We start from the raw sequence: 15,566 nt of genomic DNA on the forward strand, positions 1-15,566 counted from the left end.
TTGGTACATTTTTTAATGAACACTGATATGACTTCTGTCAAATACAATATAACCAAGTTGTTTCTAATGAAGTCAAGCACAACTAAGCACTACTAGAGCCATTGTATGGTAAAAACTAAATGGACTTTTTGGCCAGCCCAATATTTTATTTCTGAGGATATATTTATTGATTTTGGTAGAGGAAGTGGGGGGAGAGATATGATAGACATCAACCTGAGAGAGGAACATCAATAAGTTGTGCCCTTAATGGGGTTTCAACCTGCAGCCTAGGTATGTGCTTACACCTTCAGCCTTTTTATGTGCTGGATGATGCTCCAGACAACTGAGCCGTCTGCCCAGGGTGAGAAGTGTTCTTAATTTGCATTTCCCTAATGATTTATGGTGTTGAGCATCTTATGTGTTTATTAATCATTTATTTCTCTTTTTAGGTGAAATGCGTATGCATGTTTTTGACTGTTATCATTTTACTTTGACCTAATTATAAATCACAGGGAATTGCAAAATAGTAGAGTGGTGCTGTGTATTGTGCGGTCTTTCAGTCCCAGAGATGATCAAAGCTAAGGAGTTGACATCAGTATAAGCCACAGACCTTGTTCAGTTTTCATCACTTTTGCATGGATGTGTGTGTGTATGAGAGAGATTTGTTCAGGCACCACAATCAGGGTACAGAACTTCTTTATCATCTCAGAGATCGCCCTGGTGCTTCTTTGAAGTGACACACACCACACCCACCCACCCCTGTCCCTAATCCATGACAACCACTAATCTATTATCCATCTTTACACTTTTGTCATTTAAAGCTGTTATATAAATGGATTCATATAGTATGTAACCTTCTGGGATAGGGTTTTCCCATTCACTGTTTCCCCTTCAGATCAGTACAGGTTGTCACATGTGTCACTACTTTGTGTTTTTTTTAATTTAATATTTAGCTGTGTAAAATTTCAAGAGAGTAACGATAAGAGCCAGCTCATCTTTGGTGCCATCACCAACATACAGGCAAAGGATGCAGCACCAGTGGAGGTAAATGCAGGCACTTTGCTTAAGAAATTGAAAATCATTATGCTTTGTAATTTGCATAGATTGGAAAATAAAATTTGTGTCCTCTTTTAGAAGATAGACACTATGCTGGTCCTGGAAAGCAGTGGAACCCTGGTGCTCTACACAGGAGTGGTTCGGGTAAGCAACGAGCAGCCTTTGGGTTCTTTGTAGGACTGCCTCAGGATGATTTAGCAATGTTACTTTAGTTCGATATTTGATATTTGTTACCTCCTGTCTGTAGGATTTGGTAGAAGATTTGTCAAAGGGTTGAAAAGTAAGCCTGTGATTTAGATTGGACCTAAATTGGAGGTTTAGGACTTGTTGCCCTTAGATGGATTGGCACTGGGAGTCTAGCCCAGTTGGGGAACCTGAATGCATATAGGCAGGTTGTTTTTAGAAAAAAGTTAAGATGAAGTTTTATAAAGAATAGTTTTGAAATTGATATATGGGTAGCTTTGTTAAGTCTAAAAGTTTTTGTAAAGTTCCATTATATTAGATGTGTAATAATGTGTGCTGGATCTTTTATCAGTTATGAAATTTACAGATGAAGGATGTAAATTTTACAAATTTAAATACATGTACACAGTTTGAAGAGTAATGGCATGAACATTCGCATAGGCTTGACCCAGGTTAAGAAGTAGGCTGCTGCCTGTTTGGTTACAATCCCCGGGGCTCTCTCCTGATTGTTTTGTCATTTCCCCACCTCCCCTAGATGGACACTGTTCTGAGTTTTGCAATAAATCAGTCCTGTTTTTTTTTACTTCTGGTCTTACAATTACATATATATCAGTAGAGTGTGAATTAATTTTCCTTATTTTGAATTTTTATATAAAGGAAACTATACCATATACTCTTCTCTGAGTTATTTTGTTCAACATTGTGCCATTTTTAGATTTATCTGTGTTGATGAGCAACTGTTTTTTTCCTCAATTACTGTTATATGGTATCCTATTGTATAATGATACCAAAGCCTATACTATTTCACCAGTTATTAAGGTCGTTTGCATTGTTTCTGCTGTTCTTCTAGTAAACTACACTTTGTTAAAACATCCTTATGTATGTCTCCTAGTCTTTATAGTATATGCATATTCACCTCACCCAGGTGGTGCCAAAATTGTTTTCCAAAGTGTAGGTTGTACCAGTTTACATCTCTCCCACTCCTGGCCTCCACCAGCGTATGAGAGTTCTGAATACTTTTTACATTCCTGCTTAATCCACTGTACTATTCGTTCTTGCTCCTCCACAAGTCCCCACTTTCACCCGCCCCCAAATCGGTGCCTCATTTAACAGCCTGGTGAGAACAGAAGTCTACATACCACACTTGGCTTTGCTGACACTGCTGAGAGGTGGGACCCAGACTTCTCCATGGTGTTTGGAGTAGGTTGGTTATTGTCCAAAAGGATTTTTTTGTTAGGCTGTCTGTTTTCTGATTCTTTGCTCAGGGAGAGGAGAATTTCTTGGGCTTATTTTTTTGTTTGCTCCCATAATGAGATTGTGCCTCAACTTTTGTGCTGCCCAGAGACCAATCTGAGACATGAATGGTATTGCAGAGCAGCATTCAGTTCTCAGATGTTTTACTGTGTCCTTGTTGGTCAGTTTCACACATGGGTCACTCAAGGCCTGCCTAGGATTTCATACACATACTTAGAAAATCCTTTTCTCTATTCTTCTGCCTGATTACTGCAGGGTGGGGGTGGAGTACAGTGCAGGAGGGAAGGGGAGAGGTGTATTGCCTTATTGCAGAACAGGGATGAAAGCCAGTGCTCTTGCCCGCTGCACAGTGTCTGCACAGTGTGGGGAGGTGAAGGGGCTGCCTCAAGGCACTACAAACAGGGCTCTCTCCACAGTCTGCAATTGCAGTGCCTACTGAGGAGAGGAGGTACAATCTAAGTTACTATAGAGCAGGCCGGTAAGGTCGGCCTGGCGCACAGTTTCTGTGATGAGGGAGGATGAAACTTAGTCCTCACAGGTGAAATGCAGTCTCCAGACCACAGCTCTAGAATAGGAAGGAGGCCACTGAGTGCCATGGCTTTTTCATAATGCTTGCCTGGAATGGGGCAGGTATGGTGAAAATGTTTCTGTTCTGCTTGCCCAAAATTTTGGCTTAGAAGGAGTAAGGTTTTCGTGGGGCCCCTTTTGGTGTGCGCCTGTAGCATTTCTAAGTTGAAGGCTCCTTAAGAGCCCAAAGCCTGGTTATGTGTGGAGTTTAAGAAAATAGAAACTTAGGGATTTCATCATAGGTTGTTACTGCTGTGTAGGTCCCTAAGCCAGTCAGTTGTCCTTCGTCACCTTTCAGAATCTTCTGTTGCGTGCTAAATTTCATGCAGAGTTTAGTAATTAGTGGGAGGAATAGTGTGAAATGTGCTTACTCCATATTTTAATTAGATGGAGGTCTCTCATAGCTTTTTAAAAGCATTGTATGTATACAGGGTGGGACAAAAGTAAGTTTACAATTGTTTGTATGGAAAGTAGTACAAGAATTAATAAACAATAATACAAGAATAAACTGTTTTGTATACTCAAAACTGTGTTTTTGTCCCACCCTGTATGCATTAGTTTTCATTCTCATTTTGTTTTTTAATACTATGGGTTTTAATTGGGCAACTGGTATAATTTTAATAAGTTTTAGGGAAGTATATTGACATAAATACGTATGTTGTTAAATTTCTTTTTAGTTTTAATCATTTCCTTTTAGTATTATCAAGAGTTTTCAGCTGGTATGTATGAATTTATGTTGTGTTTTCCCAAGAACCCTATTGATAGCTAAAATAAGGGATGATTAGCATGGGTTGTCAATTCATCCTTTTTAGGGTCAGTGAGGAATTTACTTGATGGAAATTTTTTTTGAGGAAGAAGTATTTGAGAGTCTGTGATGGAAGACAGAGAGTGAGCTAGAGAGCACAGCTTGAATTAGGTTGGATTGTTTCTTTAGTATCACTTAGCTGCATTTTTTTTAGCCGTAGACAAATAATTGGTGTTCTGACTCTCTTCCTGGAGATTTAGTTAACAAATTTGCTACTTAGAGTCTCTGACAGCTTAGTACCCCTGCTGTCTTTATCACCAGTAAGGTAAAAGAAAAAGTACATTGTATATGGAATTTTGTATAACATTGATGTGGACCCCAGCTCATGGGGTCCACCACATTGTGGATGGAGGAGAGACATTCACACGGACTACCGAGTCCTGTGGAGGAAAAGGGACAGCATGGCTTTTTCTCTTAAGGGGAGCGAAAAGCCACAGCCCTTGCTGTGACTGGTCTTTATTGGGTTTCTTGGCACATTACATGATGGTCCTCACTTACTATGCACAGGTTGCTTAGGTGGTTACCTTTTACAGAAAACAAAGGAGCGAATGCTGCTTATCACACCACAGAAGAGGGATATTTGCAAAGGAAAAGGGCAAAAGTGGTTGAACCAGTTATTCCTTGGAAGTTTTAGCATGGATTTTAGGAAGTTACTTTGCAGTAAATGTTTGCCACAAATTTGGGTGAGAGAGTTTTTAGCAAAAAGCAAGACTCAAAGCGGCCTAGGCACATTGCAGGCCTGATTCCCCATGGCAGAACCTATCTGTGGGCGTGGATCCTGTGCATCTCCAAGTGGGAGCTGGGCCCAAGCCACACAGAAAAACGGTCTTCTACATAACATCTTGACTGTGTTAACATTTCCCCCCTTCCTACCAAGAAAAAAAACAGCCAAATCCCAGTAATGAAGAGGGGTCAGCCCAAGAGAAATTATACCGAGATATTTGTAGTTAAGTGGAGGAATTTGTCTTTCTAAATTTAATTTAAATTATATTCTATTGTTAATGCTATTACAGTTGTCCCAGTTTTTCCCTTTTTGTTCCCCTCCACCTGGATCCCCCCACTCCCTTAGGTAATCCCCACGCCATTGTCCATGCTCATGGGTCATGCATGTATATTTTTTGGTTACTGTATTTCCTGTACTATACATCCCCATAACTATTCAGCAACTACAAATTTGTACTTCTTTTTTTTTTTTTTAGATTTTATTTATTTATCTTTAGAGGGGAAGGGAAGGAGAGAAGGAGAGAAATATCAATGAATGGTTGCCTCTCATGAGTCCCCTGCTGGGAACTGGCCTGCAACCCAGGCACGTGCCCTGACTGGGAATCGAACTACGATCGTGTGGTTCGCAGGCCCGCGCTCAATCCACTGAGCTACACCAGCCAGGGCTAATTTGTACTTCTTAATCCCTTCACCTTTTTCACCCATGCCTCAGATCCCCCTCCCATCTGGCAACCATCAAAATGTTCACTGTATCTGTTACTCTGTTTCTGTTGTTCGTTCATTTATTTTTAGATTCAATTATTGATACGTGTTTATTGCCATTTCATCATTCATATTTTTGATCTTTAACATTTTATGTAATACTGGTTTGGTGATGATGAACTCCTTTAGCTTTCTCTGGTCTGGGAAGTTCTTTATCTGTTCTTTGATTCTAAATGATAGCTTTGCTGGGTAGAGTAATATTGGTCGTAGGTCCTCACTTTTCATGATTTTGAATATTTATTGCTAATCCCTTCTAGTCGGCAAAGTTTCTTTTGAGAAATCAGCTGATAGTCTTATGGGAGCTCCCTTGTAGGTAACTAACTGCTTTTGTCTGGCTGCTTTTAAGTTTATCTATTTGCCTTTTAACCATTTGCATTTTAATTATGATGTGTCTTGGTGGGAGTCTCTTTGGGTTCATCTTGTTTGAGACTCTATGCTTCCTGGATGTGCATATCTTATTTCCTTCACTAAGTTAGGGAAGTCTTCTGTTATTATTTTTTCAGATAGGTTTTCAGTTAATCACTTGCTCTCTTCTCCTTTTGGCACGTTCATGTTGTGATTATTCGTACATTTGAAGTTGCCCCAGAGGCTCCTCACACTGTCCATTTTTCTGGATTCCTTTTTCTTTTTGCTGTTCTGATTGGGTGTTTTTTGTGCTTTCTTATATTCCAAATTGCTGATTTGCTTCTTGGCTTTATCCACTGTACTGTTGATTTCTTGTAAATTGTTTATTTCAGTTAGAGTATACTTCATTTCTGACTACTTCTTTTTTATGGTTTCTATGTCCTTTTTAATGCTCTTGAAGTTTTCTCTGAGTTCATCTGCTCTTCCCCTAAGTTCATTGAGTATCTATAATCAGTATTTTGAACTCTGCATTTAGTAGATTTTTGTACCCATTTTGCTTCTTTTCTGGATGAAATTTTGTTCTGCTTTTTAATTTGGGGCCTGTTTCTTTGTGCCCTCATTGTGGCAGCCTCCCTGTGTTTGTTTCTATGTGTTAGGTAGAGCTGCTATGACTCCCTGTCTTGGTAGTGTGGCATAAAGTAGTAGGTGTCCTGTAGGATACAGTGGCACAGCCTCCCCTATCACCTAAGCTGGGTACTCAAGGTGTGCCTACCATGTGGGCTGTGTACAGCCTCCTCTTGTAGTTGAGCCTTGATTGCTGTTGGCAGGTCAGTGGGAGGGATTTACTTAGGCCAGTCAGCTGCAAGGACTGGCTGTGACCTTGACCACCGTGTAGGATCAGCTGTGTAGGGGCCCATTCCTCAGAGCAGGGCTCTGGTGCCTGCCAAGTCTACCCCTTGAGTGTGTTGCTTGTGCAGGTGATGGGTAGTGGTGCTCTGACATGGTCTGTAGTTGTCTGCTGGGTACACAGGCTCTAGGGCTTCCCAGGAGGTGCAAGCCAAGGTTAGCCACTGCGTTTGTTCTGTTCCTGGCCACCTGGCATGAGCAGCAGAGTGATATGGCTGCTACTTGTGTTGGGCACTTGGGTGCCCAAGTGAGGCCAAGCTGTGAACCTAGGCCAGTTGCTGCTAGTGCCAGGCCTGGGGCCACGTAGCCAGAGGTACAGGGCTTGCTAAGGCCAGATGCTGCTTGTTTGAGAGAAGTTAGGAAAATCTCAAGTATGAGCCAAGGCAAATCATTTGTATGCAAAACCACTGAAAACAGCTTGGATGGTCCTGAACTTGAGTGGGGTGAAGCCTCAAGGAATCACCAGGGTGGGGCAAACAGTGCAAGCTAGGTTGATGGAATCTCATATGGTGCCTGCTTGCACTGTGGGTGAGGGCTCAGAAAAGGAACAATGGCCTCTGCCAGTACTTCTGTCTGGGAGAAAACTGCGCCCTCCCAGCTCTTGCCCCAATCCCAGACACTTCAGTTTCTCCCCGTATGCCTCTGGTGCCTTTCAGGCTGCTGCCCTGTGCTATAGCTCAGAGGGAGGGAGTTAGAATACATCTGTATGCAGGCCCTTTAAGAGGAACTGCCTGAGACTCAAGCAGTTTCTGTGTTCCACAGCCTCAAATCCCCACTGGTTTTTATAGCCAGAAGTTGTGGGAACTTATCTTTGTGGCACTGGAACCTTGGGCTTGGGGGCCTGTTGTAGAGATGGGACCGCTGGATCCTGAGATATACCTCCTGATTTGGACGCCCCCCCCCCCCCATGTGGTGGTGGGACCAGCCTGTTCTACGAGTTCACCCCTCCTACCATTCTCAATGTGGTTTCTTCTCTAATTCCATGGTTATCAGACTTCCATTCAGCTCGATCTTTTGTGGTTCTAAATAATGGTTGTTTGGTAGTTTAGTTGTAATTTTGATGTATAAGTAGGTCAGCTGTGTTTACCTATGCCACCATCTTGACCAGGAGTCAGATGGAGGAATTAGATACATTACTAAAATTTCAATTCTTTTTTTTAAGTGTGTTTGGTGAGCATAAAGTGTGAAATATCAAAAGAAATGTATGCTTACATTCCATAACATTTTATTTAACAGTATGATACTTTAAAGCCAATATTTTTTTTCATATATTTTTATTGCGTACAGGTGGGAAAGGTGTTCATTCCTGGACTGCCAGCTCCTTCCCTGACAATGTCCAACCCGATGCCTCGGCCCAGCACTCCGCTCGACAGCGTTAGCAGTCCTATGCCTCTGAGTAAGCTACTCGGATCCTTGGATGAGGTGAGAAAGGAATTAGGTGTTGTCAAAAATTATTAGTGTTTTAAAGAAGTTTGGTCAAATGTTCATTCCATGATGATTTTTTTTTTCTGTTTTAAAAATGACATAATTGGAAGTTTAGCTGATACTTGTAGAATATAAATGTCTTGAAGCACAAATGATTTATTAAATATGCACTGACGTCTGGTGTGATGTGTAAGGTACTCTGGGAGGTGCTACAGAGGTGAGACTGAGGCATTCTTTTCCATATAGGAATCTCAGCATTTATTTGAGTGGAACAGATGTAGTGTCTGCATATGAAATTATGTTTAAGCTGGATTATTAAGACATATAAATGATGAATAAATTGTCCCAGGGGAAATTCACTGATAGGAAGATACGTTCTGATAGGTTGAAGTGGGAGAACCACATCTTGGAGAAGCCTGTCTGACTGGGTTGGACTGTGATACATAGGATATCTGTAGGTGGGAAGGAGTGTTTGGGGCAAAGAGGGTTCACAGGAGCCTGGGTGTGGGGGCAGGAGAGTGCAGAACCCTCGTGCGCATGTTCCCATCTTCATCTCCTAGTGCGCAAGTTAAGACAACTTGTCTGGGGGGCAGAATGAATGAATGCTTATGAAAGTACAAGAAGTCTGTTGGGTGCGGCAGGCAGGGTGGAATCATCATGATGACGTGTTTTGGAGTGTTTCCTGTGTGTTAAGCACTGTTCTGAGTGTTTTGTATGTATTAACTTATTTAATTTCTTAGAACAGCTTCATTGGGCGTATACCGATCCCTGTTTTACAAATGGATGCATGGATGTACAAAGCTTCCTTGTCTGGAGCCCTATAGCTAATAAGTGGTTGAGCTGGGATTTTCACTTTTACTAATATGCTCTTAGAAGAGGGATGCAAAGGTGGTTTTTATTCTGAATGTAATTACCAGAGCATTGCTGGTGTCTGAGTATGGAGTTATGAATGTTAGGTTGTGTCTTTTAGATGATAAGTTTATCTTAGGATTGATAAAAGACCAGTTAGATTATAATTGATGGTGTCTGTGTTAACTGAAGAGATGCAAAGAGAGAGCCTGCGTTGGGGCAGTACTCTCGAAAGGAGGGGAGTGACAGGAAAAGCCTAAAGAGGTGGAAGTGACCCTGTTTGTTAGCTGCTGGGGTTTGTGCTGTGCTAGGGTGAGGTGCTGGGGAGCGAGGCTCAGTCCTCTGAGCAACCTGGGTCAAGTTAAGAACTCTGGAGAAAGTCTGTATTTGAGAGACATCTGAGTGCAGATGTTTAGGGGCAGTTCAAAGTGAAGGTTGGTGGTGGCACTTGTGCTGGGTAATGTTGGGCCCTAAGTATTATTTTATAAACACATACAATATTGAGCTCCTTCCTTTCAAGCTAGACATTTGCAAAACTCTTGGAAAGGGAGCTGTAGAAATACCTTTTTGTGTGTGGTTTGAAAGAATTTCTTTTATAACATAACATGGTTCCCAACTTTTCTTGGCATTCAATAAACCTAGGAATGGTTAGTGTCTTTATGGCAGCTGCCAGATTGTAGCCTAGCGTAACTTGTTGGCTGGTCCCACTACTCTGGGGGATTGTGCAGCTAGACTTGGGTCTAAGATGAGTGGAGCTTCATTTTGGGGTAGCTATTGGGGTAGAAACTGGAATATAATAAATACATCTTATGCCGATTGGCTCTTATTGTTGACAAGATAGTCACTTAGAAATTTCCTGTAAATTGAATTACAGGAATCCAGAAGGGTTGGTGGTCAGGACTAGATTTAAAGTAGGAAGCATCCGCATGTAATTAGTAATTAAGATCATTTAAAATTTTTGTTTGCACATCTACAGTTGAGGAAATAAAATGTTGTCCTCAATTTTTAGAATAGACATTTGCCTGTAGGGGAAGCATCACTAAGTAGCTGTCTCAGTTCTTTGCTTTCTCTTTGCTCTTCTTTCTTCTCTCTGGCATCTTGGACCCTCTCGTCATATCTACCTTGCCTTTCTCACATTTCGTCTGTAGCCCTGTGAGGTTGCCAGGAGTGTTGCTGCCTTCTCTTCCCGCAGCCCTCCCTAACTTGCATACTCAGTTTGGCATAACTTCATCATTGCACCTTCAGCAGAATGATTGTAAGTCATTATGTGCAGTTGTTAGACTATATGCAAATGGAATAAAGTTTCTCTTTCACTTCTCAAAAAATACTTCACATGTGTTGTATTTTTTACTTTTTATAGGTCGTTCTGTTGTCTCCAGTTCCAGAACTAAGGGATTCTTCAAAGCTTCATGATTCTCTCTATAATGAGGATTGTACTTTCCAACAGCTTGGAACTTACATTCATTCTATAAGAGACCCTGTCCGTAACAGAGTGACTCTAGTAAGTACGTTTACATAAATGGCCTTCTAAGAGATATGGCTGTCATTTCAAATTTGTCATAATGAAGAATTTTGTCCGAAAAATGAAAACAAACATTTCTCATGATATTTAAGATTTTTTGTAATGTGTTATTTCTTCTCACTATTTTACTTTAAAGTAAATCTGGTTAACTTTTAAGAAGTTTTTATATTATTAAAATGTATTGAAAATAGCCTGTTCAGTAAGTTGAATTTTATGTTGATTTTTGTCTTCAAAAGTTAGTTTCCCCTTTTTTTGGTGATGATGAGTCTTAGTGTGTATATGAAAATTATACACTTTGTTAGAAACAAGAATTTTTGTAAATGTTTTACAAATATGAACTTTTACAGTGTCTGAAACTAGGAAGTATTTACTCTGCTTTGAAAAATATTTGTGTTTTTTTTTTCATTAATTTTATTGAATATTGCTTTGACAGGCAAAAAAATCTTACAAAACATCAGCTATGTCTGAGACCTTCAGAAACTTGGCAGCACAGATTCTGTTGATTTGCTCTTGTTTGTTTCCATTCTTTTCCTAGGAACTGAGTAATGGCTCCATGGTTAGGATCACTCTTCCCGAAATTGCCACATCTGAATTAGGTATGTTGGAGGAGCACAGCTGGATTCCATGTATTCTTAGTTTGATTTGTAAGATTTGCAGTCATTGCTGACTTGTGTACATAGTTGGGGTTTTAAAATTTTTGCTGTTTTTGAAGCCAGGAGATGGCATTTTTTCCTTTGTGGAAAAGCTGTAAAGAGCCAGGAACATGTGCTGTCCCTTCCCTGGGCACTGTGAGGCTAGGTGTGACTTGCAGGATGTGCTGGTTTTGTTTCTCTGGCTTTCCTTACGTGGAAGGTGCCATGCAGGGACGTGACAGCCTAGGAACATGCCTCCTGCAAGAAACTCTGGGAAATGGGGAAGCCCAAGCAATTAAAGTAATTGTTAGAATACTTGGTGGTTTTAATCCTAAATCTCTCAACTGTTAGAGCAATGGAGACGTGAACATAATTGCATTAATTGTATTAAAATATTATAGTAAAAATACAATCAGAAGTTTGTTGTTTTTTTAAAGATTTTATTTATTTATCTTTAGAAGAGAAGGGAAGGAGAGAGGGAGAGAAATATCAGTGCGTGGTTGCCTCTCTCGTGTCCCCTGCTAGGAACTGGCCTGCAACCCAGGCATGTGCCTTGACTGGGAATCAAACCGTGGTTGTTTGGTCTGCAGGCCCACGCTCAGTCCACTGAGTTATATCAGCCAGGGCTCAGTCAGAAGTATTTTTAATACAACTGGAGTCTCCTTGAATTATTATTGTAATGCAGTTTGGAAAATGCTAGGTGGAGAATATTTCTGATCATAGAATAGTAAAGAAAACTAGAATTGAAAGGATGTACCAACAAACATAAGTTAAAAAAAGAATGTCTATATGACATAAGGAAAAATGCATGATGTCTATTAGTTTCGAAATCTAACTGCCAAAGCAAAGCACTAGCAGATAGTGTGATTTCTGGATTTTGGTAAGTGGCCCAGAATGATTTTTTCATTGTAGGAAATTGGTATGATAAATGATATTCTGAGTTGGTGTAGAGATAACTTTGTTTTTTTCAAAGGTATTTAGCTGCTAGTTGCAAGGCTACATACCTAGAAGTATAAGCCTAAGCAAAATATGTAGAAACTTGGAGTTCCGGCCAAGATGGAGGTGTAGGTAGAAACTCTTTGCTTACTTACACAACCAAAAGAAGGGTACCAACCAATCTAAAAGCAATAAACAACCAGAACTGCTGGAAAATCAAACTGCATCAACAACCAAGGAGTTAAAGAAACATTCACCCAGACTGACACCACCACAACACAGCAAAGAGGGTTGCCTCACCCAGGTGAATACTTAAGGCCCCGTCCGCTTACAACCTAACAGGTGCATGGAGGCAAAGAAATATGGCCCAAATGAAAGAACACAGCAAAACTCCAGAAAGAGAGCTAAGTGATGAGAAGATAGCCAACCTATCTGATAGAGAGTGCAAAACACTGGTAAGCAGGATGCTCACAGAACGAGCTTGGTCACAAAATGAAGGACAAAATGAAGGCTACCCAAAGTGAAATAAAGCACAATATACAGGGAACCAACAGTGATGGGAAGGAAACTGGGACTCAGACCAACAATTTAGAACAAAAGGAAGAAATAAACATCCAATGAGAACAGAATGAAGAACAAGAAATTAAAAAAATGAGGAGAGGCTTAGGAAACTCTTGGACAACTTTAAACGCTCTAACATCCGAATTATAGGGCTACCAGAAGGAGAAAAACAAGAGTAAGAAGTTGAGAACTTATTTGAACAAATAATGAAGGAAAATTTCCCTAATCTGGCAAAGGAAGTAGACTTCCAGGAAGCCCAGAGAATCCCAAAGAAATTGGACCCCAAGAGGAACACACCAAGGCACATCATAATTAAGTTACCCAAGAATGAAGATAAAGAGGGAATCTTAAAAGCAGCAAGAGAAAAGGGGACAGTTACCTACAAAGGAGTGCCCATAAGGCTATCAGCTGATTTCTCAAAAGAAACTTTACAGGCAAGAAGGGGCTGGAACAAAGTATTTCAAGTCATGAAAGGCAAGGACCTTCATCCAGGATTGCTCTATCCAGCAAAGCTTTCATTTAGAATGGAAGGGCAGATAAAGTACTTCTCAAATAAGGTCAAGTTCAAGGAGTTCATCATGACCAAACCATTATTGTAAGAAAAATTAAAGGGTCTTATCTAAGAAACAGAAGATAAAAAATTATCAATAGTAAAATGACAGCAAACTGAAAACTATACATAACTGAACCTAAAAAAAAAAAGAAAACAAAAACTAAGTAAACAACTAGAACAGGAATAGAACCAGAGAAATGGACATCACAAGGAGGGTTTTCAGTGCAGGGTGGGGGGCGGGTGAAGGGAAGAATGGGGGAGAAAAGTACAGGGAATAGGAAGCATAATTGGTAGGCATAAAATAGGGAGAGGTTAAGAATGATATGGGAAACAGAACTCAAAGAACTTATATGTACAACCCATGGACATTAGCTAAGGGAGGGGGGATGCCAGAGGGTTGAGGGGTACAGTGCCGAGTGGGGAGAAAAGAGAGAAAAATATTGGGAAAACTAATAGCATAATCAATAGTAATACTTAAAATATATAGAAACTCATAGCAGATTAAAAAATAATTAAAACCAAAAATGAAATCCTATTTCCTGACAGCTGAATAGAAGTAACATAGTCCATGCACATAAGTTTTTGTACTTTTTTTATAAAGTGCTCCTCAGCTCCTCAGGCAGTATCTGGTTTACACTTATTTTGGATTCAGCCATGACGGATTTGGTTATGTGCTTTTTTAATATTTACTCCATTTGATTTCAGTGTATATACACAGATAGCAAATTGATGAGAAAAGGAAATACAGCTGAGGATAGGTCAGGTGACAGTGACAGTGACAGTGTGCTGGGAAGAATCTTGAACGAGAATGTAGGAGAACACAAGCACTTTGCTGTTTGGGGTCAGTCAAACAGCAAAGCCAGGCTCTTCACAGCAGCAGTGCTCACCACCTGGAGGTGTCACTGAGTGACAGTGTAACCCCACAACTGACATTCACACTAATGACACTGAGTCAGTAAGAGAAGCATGGGATTGAAGGGTCTGTTTAAGACAGCATGGGAAACATTTTTAGACACTGAATGCTGTCAGGTGTTTGAATGCATTCAGTGTTTTAAAGCTCCAATAACAAGAATGTTCACTTGTGGAGAATATCTCTTGTACTGAAGTGTTAAGGCAGTATTTCATATGAATTTATCTGTGTGGAAACTGTTGGCATAACTACCTTTAATTTATTGTCCAATCTAGGAATGTTTGAGACTGAAATGGGTAGCTATTAATAATTGCTGGGCAGTGGATGTCAATTACTTCTGTCTCAGGTTAAGTGGGCTGTTTGTTACCTTATTTCTGACCTGAAATTAATGACTGAAAAGCTGCCCTGAGACCTCTTGCAAATCCTGTGGACTCCTGTAGTTGATCTAGGTTTCCAGTGATGGCCCAGGATAATATGGCATTTTATTGGCTCTTTTATGACAGTTCTCTCTTTATAGTAGTTGGCCTTTAAATAGTAGTAATAATTTAAAAACTTTCATATTAAAAGGGGGAGAGAAATGCATGCATAGGAAGCATACTAAAATTAATCCTTGCTTTTAACAGTACAAACATGTTTGCAAGCAATTAAGTTCATCCTGCCAAAAGAAATAGCTGTTCAGGTGCTTGTCAAGTGGTACAGTGTCCACAGTGCTCCAGGTGGACCGAGCTATCATTCAGAGTGGAATTTATTTGTGACTTGTCTCATGAACTTGATGGGTTATAACACAGACCGCTTAGCATGGACAAGAAATGTAAGTATATCTGGTTGTTTCTTTTTCCTGAGTTATTTTGGTATCAACGTAATGTTTGCATAAATAGTAATACAGCTTTCAGAGTATATAGCAGATCAGTTTTCTAATAAGCATACTTTATTCAACAAAATGGAATAATACTAAAGTGTATTATATCTATATTGTAAATTTCATATTGTTTCATATTTTATACTATTTTACCAGTAATTATAATTACTGCACTTTTATAATGTGACAAAGCATGTTTTACTATTATCATTTCATCTTTTAAAAATGACTGCAATTTATGCTAGGGTTAGTAGTGATAGTCTTGGTTTTACTGATGAAGAAACTGAGTTACAAAGAGCTCACAGAGTAGAGATTTGCTCAAAACGCGGCCTAGACTGTGTCTGCTGACTCCTGGCTCAGTGTTTCTTTCTGAAGCCCAGAGTCTTCACACACAGATTGCTTGGTCTGTGGGAAGGAATGTTTGATTTGAGGGGGATCGAAACTGCTTAAGCCTGAGTATCTGTAGAAAGCTGTGTCCCTCATCTCCTGCCCTATAAACGTCCTTAGAAGGCCCTTCAAAGCTACTTACAGAGTCAAGAAGTGAGAGCCTTCATTTTGATTTCCTCTGGGCTCCTGAGGTTTACTCCCAGGACAGCCTTGCCTGGGCGACTGCAGAAATCACTCTTTTGTCCAGGTAACTCAGCTGTTTCTGTCTGTACATTTTAGATCATTTTAGATCTGTACTGGCAAATCTACCCCCCCTCTTTTTTTAAATCCTCACTTGAGGATATGTTTTTTG

At 40.2% G+C, this 15,566-nt stretch overlaps 1 protein-coding gene across 4 annotated transcripts in view; it reads left to right on the forward strand.

Moving 5' to 3' along the window:
- The window catches only part of ANAPC1 (anaphase promoting complex subunit 1), a 122,670-nt gene that overhangs the window by 24,293 nt on the left and 82,811 nt on the right, over window positions 1-15,566 (forward strand). For all 4 annotated transcript variants that reach the window (XR_008391481.1, XR_008391480.1, XM_053664556.1 and 1 more), the window contains exons 12-17: window positions 933-1,023; window positions 1,114-1,179; window positions 7,868-8,002; window positions 10,215-10,355; window positions 10,912-10,972; window positions 14,592-14,779. Coding sequence is in view for 2 of the 4 variants with exons in the window: in XM_053664556.1 (XP_053520531.1) it covers window positions 933-1,023; window positions 1,114-1,179; window positions 7,868-8,002; window positions 10,215-10,355; window positions 10,912-10,972; window positions 14,592-14,779 (682 nt within the window). In the remaining 2 variants the exon portion in view is untranslated. The remainder of the gene's footprint in view (window positions 1-932; window positions 1,024-1,113; window positions 1,180-7,867; window positions 8,003-10,214; window positions 10,356-10,911; window positions 10,973-14,591; window positions 14,780-15,566) is intronic.

This window comes from Artibeus jamaicensis, unplaced genomic scaffold (assembly GCF_021234435.1).
Source record: "Artibeus jamaicensis isolate MK-2021 breed Jamaican fruit bat unplaced genomic scaffold, CSHL_Jam_final contig_384, whole genome shotgun sequence".
Classification (NCBI taxonomy): domain Eukaryota; kingdom Metazoa; phylum Chordata; class Mammalia; order Chiroptera; family Phyllostomidae; genus Artibeus; species Artibeus jamaicensis.